At 46.0% G+C, this 11260-nt stretch overlaps 1 protein-coding gene across 2 annotated transcripts; it reads left to right on the plus strand.

Moving 5' to 3' along the window:
* The first annotated feature begins 71 nt into the window (after positions 1-71).
* Positions 72-9801, plus strand: HMBS (hydroxymethylbilane synthase). 2 transcript variants are annotated; one of them, XM_005531143.3, is made up of 13 exons: positions 72-261; positions 1790-1862; positions 2538-2587; positions 2684-2739; positions 3858-3935; positions 4241-4318; positions 5807-5882; positions 6583-6696; positions 7215-7253; positions 8075-8194; positions 8412-8465; positions 9032-9118; positions 9326-9801. In XM_005531143.3, exons 1-13 carry the CDS (start codon positions 115-117, stop codon positions 9497-9499), a joined length of 1146 nt encoding a protein of 381 aa, XP_005531200.1. In that variant the 5' UTR covers positions 72-114; the 3' UTR covers positions 9500-9801. The 2 variants fall into 2 exon arrangements, with proteins under 2 accessions (XP_005531200.1, XP_014115333.1); XM_014259858.2 differs by lacking the exon at positions 72-261 and having other exon boundaries at positions 1793-1862; positions 2472-2587.
* The last annotated feature ends 1459 nt before the right edge of the window (positions 9802-11260 follow it).

Consider the following 11260-nt stretch of genomic DNA (forward strand, 5'->3'; position numbering starts at 1 on the left):
GCAGGGCTTTTCCGGCGCTGCGGCTGGTGTGGGCGCGCCGCCGGTCACGTGATCAGGGTGGCGGGGGGAGGCCGCCGGTCACGTGGTGGTGCGGGGCGCCGAGGGCCGGTGGTCATGGCAGAGCCGGGGGCCGCGGCGGTGGGCCAGGGGCGAGCGGAGTCTGGCGGGGGGCCTGACGGGGCGGGCGCCGACTCTTTGCTGCCGCAGCGAGAGAACGGCGTGGATGGCAGAGCGATCCGCGTGGGCACCCGCCGGAGCCAGGTAGGCAGCGGCAGGGCTGGGGTACGGGGGGTGCTCCCGCTCGGGCACCCGGTTGGTCCCGGGCAGCGCACGGTCTGCGTGCTTCTCGGGGCTGAGGAACGGCCTGAGCTTCCTGAGTTCGCGCGTTTCGACTCCTTCCGTGGAACTCGGGAAAGAAGTTTGGAAAGCCAGGGCTGTGTTAGCGCTGCGGCGGTGCAGGGACCGGGGACGACGGCGCGGGTCTCTCCCGGGTCTGGCTAGGACTGTGCAACTTGCAAAGTCTGTGCAGCTCTTGTAGGGAAAGCCCTCCAGTGACCGTTGGTTGCAGCCCGCTCAAAGGCCGGGGAAGGGACATATCCAGAGAGAGAGGAGGTATCTCTTGCCAGCGAACTACAGTAGGGAGGAGCAGCCTCGCAAAGGGAGATAAGCGACCCTCAGGCCTTTGCGCTCAGATAATCTCGTTCCTTTTCGTAGCACGTTCTAGGTAGAATTCTGTGCTGTCACAAAGGCATTTTATGTAGACACCAGGACATGGGAGATAACCATGTGCGTATATGCTACCTCATGTAATAACCTGAGGCTTTTGGAGCGCTTTACAAAGCGAGGCACATACATTCATTGCATTTGTACAGAACTGCAGTCCTGAGAATGACATTAATTACCAAAGGGTCCTGAGCCCTTCGGTGGGAGAAAAGCTGAAACTCATCTGTAGTTGTCTTGAGTCTGCTGCCCCTTGCATGTGCAGAAAGATGATATACTAGTGATTGTCTTTTACTTGCTTCTGGTTTTCTTACACAACAGAATGTTTTTCTTGCAGTTTACTGCTTTGAGATTTGTTTCTTGCTGTATGCAGTGATGTAAGCTGTTACTTTTGTATGTGTGTTTGTAGAACCCCTAACTAGATCTTTGTTCTTATAGAGGATAAGTAACTTGTATTTGACACTAACTCTGGATTTTTCTGTCAGCTCAGTGCAATTTTACTGGCTTCTCCCAAAGCTTGCAGTATTGGTAAAATTCATACTCTTAGAGAAGACAGGAGGCTTTAACCCTAACTTAAAACTTTAACTTAAACTTTAACTAGCCCAGTGTTCCACTGTGCCACAGAATAATGGTTTAGCTTACTTTTCTGCCCACTTGCTGATGAGCTGCCATCATTCAGCAGTTGTGTTCCACATTTGTGAAACTAGGAAGTGAAAGCATTAGAACCATGATCTGTAGGTCTGTTGTAGTCACTCTCCCTAACTCGATAAATTTATTGCAGTGTTTCATCGGTGGTTGAATCACATCAATGCTGGATGTGGGGACATGTGGCACTTCAGTCAATAAAAGAAGCTCTTCAGTGAAGTGCTCTGGTCATGATAGAAGTTCAAGGAGTTCATAGCTATGAGTGATTTCACTTGAGACAACCTATTTCTAATGCTTTTGATTTAGTACATTTTAGAATGTACTGGTCATGCATGCCTGGTTGTGGAAGAATGGCAGGGCGTCCTTAGTTACTGTATGGACAACGTGCTCTTTCTTTAGGACTTTGTTTTCTGCTTCCTTGTAGCTGGCCCGGATTCAGACCGATAGCGTAGTTATGATGCTCCGTGAGCTATACCCTGACCTCCACTTTGAGACTGGTAAGTTTTTTTTTGGATGTTGCCCTGGGGTAGATGGCAGCAGGAGCCAGTGGGTTATCTTTGTGTGCAAGATGTGTGTGTAGAGTCAGGAGGAGGAGGAGGTCTGTCTAAGTTTATCTGAAAGTTCTGTCTGAATTCAGTTCAGTTGTGTGGCTGAGTAACTGCTGCTGCTGGTTTCTTCTAGGGGAGATAGATGGATTTCATAAGCTCTTGATGGTTTAAGCGCTGAGTATGTGATGGATATGGTGTTGTGTTGCTTCATTTGCAAATCTGGTATTGTTCTGGCTTCACCCCTCTGAGCATTAGGGGCATTTTCTGGTCTGGGGCTCAAGGCTTTCAAAAGGAATAATGGGAGCTCAGCCTTGCACCGAAGGGAACTGCTTTATACATGTTCACTGGCACTCCAGAGAGACTGCAGCAGTTTCCATTGGGTCAGCTCTTCCCCAAACCTGCCCTCTTTCCCCTTGCTTTTGTTTTTAAGGGCAGTGAAAGAAGTCTCTATTTCATTTGTCTTGAGTGCAGTGTATTTCTAGAAGTGAGCTGCTCTTGTATTGAGCTTGAGTCAGTGTTCAGACCGGAGTGTGTGACTGCTCATGGCATTTTGCATAGGTACTTTCAGCCTAAGCCCAGTGCTTTTGTCAAGCCTCACATTTTACCTGTACTGTCTCTGAGCAGTGGCCATGTCAACAACTGGGGACAAGATCTTGGATACAGCACTTTCCAAGGTAAAGGGTCTGTTCTTTCTTTATTCAAGAGCTAATTGTATTTGTTATATTGGCTGATGCTTCTTTTGTAATTCATGTTGTTCCATTTATGTGTAGATTGGAGAGAAGAGCCTCTTCACCAAAGAGTTGGAAAGTGCACTTGAAAGAAATGAGTAAGAGCTTACTGTTTTGTCTTTCTCCTTGGCACGTGATGCTCTTTGGACATATTTGGCTTGCTGCATAGGTGATCTACTTTTCTTCAGTGTTGGGCTAAAAAAAAGTAGTCCTTTAATAAGTCACTGTCTTTTTTTACCCCCTTTTTCCCCTCTACCCTGGGCTTAGGCCATGCATTTTGGAGTTGTTCTATCACTTGGTCTGCACCAGTTAGGTTTTATTCTGTTATTCGTGTATTACATGCTGTAATACTCTGGGAGGATGGAGGATGTGATCTCGTATGATTCCTGTTTATGAATATATTTTTTTAAAAATGCTTTGCTTGTTGGTGGTAATGTATTGTGAAACAGATTTATGTTAACATAAATATAACCTGTTTATGTTTGCTCCCCGTTAACATTTATTAACTTATGCAAGCTAAATGTGCAGATGCAATGGGCAAATTGTGCTGTCCTCTGTGCAACTTCTCTCTACAAAAAACATTGCTTCAGGTGCCTGAACAGAGAGAGATTAGTGCTGGTTTTGTGGGTTTGAGGTGCTGGGGGATTTATCTCTTTCTTTTCAATGTTCAGAGGAGGGTTTCAGTGGTGCCTTAGTTAAAGTGTGTTTTGAAACAAAGATATTCTTCTGCATCTCTGACACATAGTTACATCATACTGCATTTTCCGTCAAGTTGGTGAAAAAATACAGAGACCAAAGAGTTTACAATCATGTAATTAGTATACAATTTCCTGTTTCACAAAGCAGGTAGCCTGTAGTTTGACTCGCTGTTACTTAAAGTTTCAAGCATAATACCAACTACGTACTGATGCATTTTGGTGCAGTGAGTCTCTCTGTGTGAATATCTCCAGCATCTTCCCCTCATTCAATCTGATTGATTGTTAAGTGTCTTGTTGCTGGGTAAGTGGAAAAGAGACAAATGTGAAGTAGCTTTTTTAGAAGTGACACAAAAACTGTATAGTAATCCTGGATATGGAAGCCTGAAATTCTTTTCCCTTCTCCAAATTAATTCCCAAAGTGGGTTCAAACTTTTCTGTAGGGGACCTGCAGGCCTCTGGTAGACTGCCACACGAGCTCCACCGTATTTTCTCTGATATTACTATCCTCTAATTTTTAGAGTTGACCTTGTGGTTCACTCCCTGAAGGACCTGCCAACTTCTCTTCCTCCTGGCTTTACGATTGGCGCTGTCTGCAAGTAAGTGTAGACACGAGGGTTGATTCTCTGGGGGTATTGCACTTTATAGTGTTGGTAAAAGAGCCAGCATAGGTCCTTTTTGGTGTTCAAAAGTTTCCTGTGGTCAATCTCAAACGGTTGGAAGCTCTAGTGGAACACTAGGGCTGCCCTAGTGTTCCATAGCTAGCACATGTACTGAAAATTCTTGCCTGTACAGTGATGATGGAGTATTTTGGAGCCAGAGGCAGTTCAGAGCAGAACTGTTGAGCTTAGCAGCCTTGCCTTAAATGACGTGTCAGGCATTCTGCACTTGCATTATTTTGCAGGAGGGAAAACCCACTTGATGCTGTTGTCTTTCATCCCAAAAACTGTGGAAAAACACTGAGCCTCCTTCCTGAAAAGAGGTGAGTAGGAGAAGAAGGGGAAGACACGTGTGAAAACAGAAGGGGTCAGTTGATTGGTATTTTCCATTGGCAGGTCAGTCAGCTCATTGCTTTATCCTGTAGTGGTTTTACACTGCCTTTTGTGAGCATTCCACGGACCTTAACCTGGACCCACTTGCTGGAAAGAGTAACACTGACTCACAGGAGTGCTGCACGCTGAGTGAGGTTCATCTCTCAGGCCACCTTTGAGTGGCAATACTTTCTCAAGTTAGAACCTTTCTTGCCATGATCACTCAAGTGAATTCCTGCTCCTTGATATTCTGCCTACTGCTGGGGAATGCATACAATGCAGACAGGGTGTCTGGTGCAGGATTTTGGTTTTTATGGTCCTTAACTATGCTTCTGTTCTCACTCAGCCAATTCTGATTTCTTCCTTGTTTTTTTGACATCGCTTTCTTATGGTTTCTCCATTTTTAATGACCCATCTTTCCATAGAGGTTATTGGAATATTTTGTCTGAGAAAGAGTGAAATTGCTCAGATTAAGGTAGCTATTAGAAAGATATTTTTTTATATGTTAAAGTGAAAGAAATAAACTTGCCGTGACACAAAGACTTGCGCTTCTGTGCATTTGGATAGCAGGAAAATTGCATCTGGTTTAGGTTTCAGGTTACCAAAAGGAGGAAGCAGAAGGGCACATACTGATTTCTTCAGTCTCATGACCAGTGACAGGACTCAAAGGAAATTGCATGAAGCTGAATGAGGGGAGGTTTAGGTTGGATATCAGGAAAAGGTTCATCACCCAGAGAGTGGTTCAGCACTGGAACGGGCTCTTGAGGGAAAAGGTCACAGCGCCAAACCTGACAGAGCTCAAAGAATATTTGGACAATGCTCTCAGGCACATGGTGGGATTCTTGGATTGTCCTGCACTGGGCTAGGAGTTGGAACTCAGTGATCCTGATGAGTCCCTTCCAAGTCAGCGTATTATATGATTCTACGAAAAGAAGCGAACAGCATGTATCTCAAGAAAGGAAATGCCCAGACTTGTAGTTTTCTGTGATTTCCAGTTCTATACTCAAAGGTCCTCTGCTTACTGCATTTCTGTCTTTGATGAAGTTCCTCTATTTTGTTCACTTCATCACTTAGTTGTGTGTTTGTCTGGTTTATTTTGGGGCAGTGGAGACTTTTTTTTCTGTGAAAAATGTTGTCTTTCAATGAGGTTTCATCAGTCCTTGACAGTGGCTAGGGACTGCTCATCAGAAGCATATCCTGTAAATTGGCTTTTTGGGAGTTGCTTCAGACACGTTTCATGCTAAACTTCACAGAGTGGTTCTGTTTCTTCTAAGGAGATACAAATCATTGACAAGTTTTTTGATCTTCATTTCAATGACAACAACAACAACAAAAAAGAAAAGGTTACCATTTGTTTCCTTGAACCTTCTGTCGTATATCTGGCTGGAGGTAATTGTTAGGAGTGTTCTGGATTTCAATGATTACATTTTTTCCTGCAGTGTGATTGGAACCAGTTCGCTTCGGAGAGCAGCTCAGCTCAAGAAGAAGTTCCCTCATTTAGAATTCAGGGATATTGTATCCTTTTCTGGCATTCTGTGGAAGTGGGTAAAGCTGCAAACAGGAAAGTACAACTTTGTGTAAAATCTGGATTTGAGGCTGATTTGTGCCACCTGACTTAGAAGAACAAACTGCTTTCTCAAAGGCTGTTCTCCACTACCCTGTTCTGAGGGGGAGGTAGCACTGTAGCCATTATGTCTCTGCTTTCTCATGAGGCTGTGAAGAAGCAGCCAGCCTTGATCTTGCTGGGGATTCAGCATACAGATGAATTGTATGTTTTGCAGTATTTGAGAAACTGTCTGACGGTGCCTCCCATGTGCTTTTCATGGGCTTGTGACCAAATGTTGCTGGGTTTCCAGTAAGCCTGGATGCAGTTTGGACCACTAGTCCAGCTAGATGTGGGTGGCTGACTTACTGAGAAAAGGCATTTTTACTTAAGGCCTAGGAGCAGAGTTCTTTCTGCAGTACAGAAGGAGTTGGGTGCTAATAGTGTACTTCAGTGGCCTGCATATCTTAGTAGACTCAGCGCTTGAACTAATATTCCATAATACTTGGCAAAATTCTATTTTAAGAAACAGTTGTTCATATCTAACACTTCTTTTGGGATGGTACTGACATTCTCATTTGGAGACTGTTGGATTCTGTACAGTCTGTAAAGACTCAAGTGGTTGTAGGACTCTTTGCCTGCTGTTCTGTGCTTGCTTAATCACTTCTACAGAGAGGAAACTTAAATACCCGTTTAAAGAAGCTAGATGAGAAAGAAGACTTCAGCGCCATCATCCTAGCTGCTGCTGGGCTGAAGAGAATGGGCTGGGAAAATCGCATTGGCCAGGTGAGGTGCAGCAAAGCAGAAAATACCATTCTCATCTGAACTATCAACTGTTTGCCTTTCAGACCTTGTGGTTGTCCTGTCCAAGAAAAGCATGCAATCTCCTGACTCCGTTGCCATGTTAGCTTTGATTTGAGGCACTTCAGGAAGGAGTGGTTGGGTTTTTTTGGTTGCTTGCTTTTTTTCTTCATACAGAAATTTTCCTTGTTCAGCTTTCCATGGTTCAGTAACAGTTTTTAATCTGATTGTCTCCTAGCACTTCACAGCACTCTGGTCTAGCAGTGCAGCACTGTGCAAGGCTGAGATTTTAGTGATTAGCTAATTCACAAAGTGTTGCGCTCCAGTTGATGGAAAGCGCATTGTCTCACTTTTGTGGTGGAAATACTGAGACATGGGAAGGGACAGGTGATATTTCTTTGGATTAACATGAAATCAGTTGGTAGTAGACAGGAATATGGTTCTTGTTTCCTGTATTGTGAACAGTGCAACTTCAGTTAACTGTTGATTTCACTTTCTTCCAGCTCCTAGGCCCTGAAGATTGTCTGTATGCTGTTGGACAGGTACATCACAACTGTGTTCCTTAAGCCATGTTTAAAGGGCACTGAAAGCCAGCAGCAATGTGATATATCTGAGTAGTTAACTGTGCTGAAGACTTCTCATGTCTTGGTTACCAGAAAAGTACTTCAATCTCTTTTGTTGGCTGTTACACTGTTTTAGGCGCAGTTTGTTAGAAGAGTGGGAGTCTGCTCTCCTACCCCGTGTGTTAGGGACTGATTCCTATCAGTAATAGAAAAACAGTAAATGAGAATGGTAATCCATGCACAGCTACAGTGGGGCAACACGGAAGATATGGGGCACATTCTGGCAGGGTTGGTATTACGCTGCACCAGGATAACTGTGCAAAGCCACTGCATTGTCTTTGTTCTGTGACTCTTTTGTGCATGGTGTCCTGACTCCTGAAGGGTGGATCTGAAGCACCGCCTTGGAGCACATTCTTAACGCTCCTGTTTTTAGGTGGGCAGACTGCTCCAGTCCATGCTGGCTGCATGGTTGAGCTTATGCAGGATTGCTGTGCTAGTATCAAACTTGCTAAACTAGAGCATTCAGTCTGAAAAAGTGATTTTGATCATGCATTTGTCAAGTACCATGCAGAGTTCTAGAATGGTTTAAGGTGGCAGCATGATCTTTAACATTTGGCTGAATAAGTCCTGATCTTCTGTTTATAGCAGCTACTGTAGGATGACCCTGCATTTCTGTGAGCATTGCTCCCTTAGTGAAAAAGGTCTGAGCCTCTGAGTTCTGTTTCATGATCAATGGGGAGTACACATGCAGATGCATAAAGTTGAAGAATTATTCTATTCTGTTGTGTTTCTTCTTCTAGGGTGCCTTAGCAGTGGAAGTTCGTGCCAAAGACCAAGAGATACTGAATATGGTATCTGCCCTGCATGATGCAGACACTGTGTTGTGCTGCATTGCTGAGAGAGCCTTCATGAAGCGTTTGGTAGGTCTGGCACCCTTGCTCTGCCTGCAGCAGTAAATACTGATCTGCTAGTTGACTTAATGCCATACACTTCTCTAAAACTGCAAAGGAGAGTACTTCTGAATCGAAAAGGGCCAGAAGAGTAATGGGCAGGCTTATGTGCAGCCTAAACTTTTCAGAGGCCTCTGCTTTGAATGTGTTGGCTAGGAGTCTCAGTGTCAGCTGCTTTGTGTTTTAGGAGGGTGGATGTAGTGTCCCTGTTGCTGTCAACACCCTGCTGAAGGATGGCCAGGTGAGGAGTACTACGTATTTTTCATGGATTATTTCTGAAAACCTATTCCAAGTGTGTGCATGTTTCCATATCATTTCCTGAAGTTAATTTCTGCAGCTATTTTTATAGTCAGTTAGGGCAGATAGTCTCCTGACTTGACCCTTCTGTGTTTGTGTCCAAAGCAGGAGTACAAGAATGGGTCTGGCTACTGAAGCTGTCTTTCAGAAAATTCCATTATAATATATACCAGATTCCCCGCTCCACCCCTGCTTATTTCATGTTGTCCTGAGATCTGAAAGTATTGCTTCTGACCCTACCAAACCTGTTTTTAGACAATGGAGTTGTGATTAAGGTGGGAATCTAGAAAAAGCTTGAGCTTTTTCCTCGAGAAGTCACATCTTCCCTAACAGGGACTACTTTTCCTATACTTTCATTGTACCGCTATTCATGCTGATCCCACTGCATGACAAAAGCCTTCCCCGCCAGACTTCGCTTTGTTTATTGGGTGGGTTTTTTTAAAGAAGGGTTAGTTGGCTGCTTGTTTATTTGTTAACGTGGTATTAATCCATTCTATATATTTTTCCAAGCTGTATTTGACAGGCGCAGTCTACAGCTTGGATGGCTCTGATAGCCTGAAGGAGACCATGCAGACCGGTGTTAGTTATCCCCATCAGGTACGTGAACCATGGTGGCTTCCAAATTCAAGCCTGAAGCTAAATGACAAAAACTAGGCCTTTAGAAAGAGATTATATTTGGTCTAGTTTCTTGTAAGCTGTAACAGCTCACTGTTCTTGAGGCTTCTCAGACTCTGTTTCATGGATGTCTTAATTCTTTGCCCACTGTTTTCCTGCTGCCTTACTTTGAGGTGTTTATATTTGCAGAATGAAGATGGACCGAATGATGATGTGCAGCATGTTGGCATCACGGCCAAGAATGTTCCTGCTCAGGCTCAGGAAGCTGCAGAGAACCTAGGTGTTGAACTAGCTAGTTTACTTCTGAGCAAGGGAGCAAAGCATATCCTAAGCGTGGCAAGGCAGCTCAACGATGCCCGCTGAACCTGGGGTGCGGCCAGCAGGAGTGCTGCAGCTCTAGCTACAAGTCTTTGCAGCTACGTCATGATCCTCTGGAGGGATTTATTTTAACATTCAAACCAGTCTTACCTGACGTTTGGGTGCAAAAAACCTGAAATATGAAGTTAACTAACTTGAGTCGTTTCTGCTCTTTGGAGTTTTCATCCCTCTCCAAATTTCTCTAAATTCTTAAGTGTCTCTTTGAAGTAGTGTCAACAATTTTTGTAGCTAGGAAGCTAAGAGAAAAAATTAAAAATAAAATAAAAGCTTTTAAGTGTTCAATTCCATTTAGGAGCAAAGCACTTTTTAGGTTATAACGGGAGACTCAACTGTGCTGGTACTAAAATGCTATACTGTGCTGAGTGCTTAATGTAGTCATTATTTGGGGCTTTTCAGTCGCTGAATCACTGAAGGCTCCCATTAGGTTTCTGCTAGTATGTTCCTTATAGTAAAGTAGCAGAGAGGCTACATTCACCCTTGGTCTTAGTGAAGGTAAATTAAGTTTGCCATTATCAGGTAGATGAAGATTTGCCAATTGGCTAATATTAAACGAGGGAATGGACAGCCATTTTGGTTTCCCTTGTGTGTTTGTCCACAAAGGTCATGAGAGCCAGTTAGGTAGACTAGCCAGTGAAGGAGGAGCTGAAGCAGAAGCCGAAATTTCAGTTACTCTGGCTTCCTGCACTTGCTACTAAGTCAGCATCCTCTCCGCAGGGCTTGTAGAAACGCTGAAACGACACCGTCCTGTTTTGCAAATAAAACAGTTTTATTTCCTAGGCAACGTCCACTGAATGTACCACAGGCAAGTAAGAGTTAAATTAACGGGCCTTTACGGAGCAGCTCTCACACTCGGTGTTTCGCTGGCCCCGGGCCGGTTCCTGTCCAGCCCCCCGCAGCCAAGGCTGGCCACGGCTCCTTTCGTTCTCTTCCCTCCTCCTGCCTCCTCCGCGGATGGCAGCTCTCCCGATGGGCAGTGGAGTCCGAAAAGGGCCTTTGTGTCGTGTTGGGAGGGCGGGCCGGCCGGCCGGCCTTGTACTCCTGTGACTGCTCTCCCTTGCCCGTCTTCCTGGCCTTCCTGTGCAGCAGGACGCCGCCCTTCGCGGTGGTAACGCTGCCCAGCAGCTTGTTGAGCTCCTCTTCATTGCGCACCGCTAGCTGTATGTGACGGGGATTGATTCGCAGCTCCTTGTTTACGCGTGCCGCGTTGCATGCGAGCTCCAGGATCTCAGCGGTCAGCTACTCGAGCACGGCCGCCAGATGTACGAGCGAAGTGGTCCCCACCCGCTCCGAGTAGTGCCCGCGCCTCAGCAGCCAGTAAACGCGCCCTGCCGGGAACTGCAGTCCAGCCCGGGACGAGTGAGACTTGGCCTTAGCGCGGGCCTTACTGCTGCTCCTCCCCCTGCCGACTGCAGCGTGCCTTTCCGCTGCTGAAGCGCTGGGACCGGAGGTGCCGCGCCTGGAATTTTTTATAACTTCCCGCCAAGTAGCGTCCAGCTCATTGGACGGCACCACCGCCCCTCGCTATTGGTGCGTCTACCGGAAGAAGCTTTTTGCTGACTGGTCGCTTGTGTGATACCGACGCGCTCGCTCTGAATGCGTTGGCCACGGGGCCCGGCCAATCAGCGAGCGAAGCCGCGAGTACGCGGTGCCGACCCGCCCGCTGGGAGGGAGTTACCGACCCCGCGCAGCACTTCCCGCCGCCTGTCCGGGCGCGCGCGGCGCTTTCTGAGGGGTGGAGTCAGCCCC

This window comes from Pseudopodoces humilis, chromosome 25 (assembly GCF_049639895.1).
Source record: "Pseudopodoces humilis isolate 2021_Gansu_Grassland_sample_001 chromosome 25, ASM4963989v1, whole genome shotgun sequence".
In the NCBI taxonomy this organism is placed as follows: domain Eukaryota; kingdom Metazoa; phylum Chordata; class Aves; order Passeriformes; family Paridae; genus Pseudopodoces; species Pseudopodoces humilis.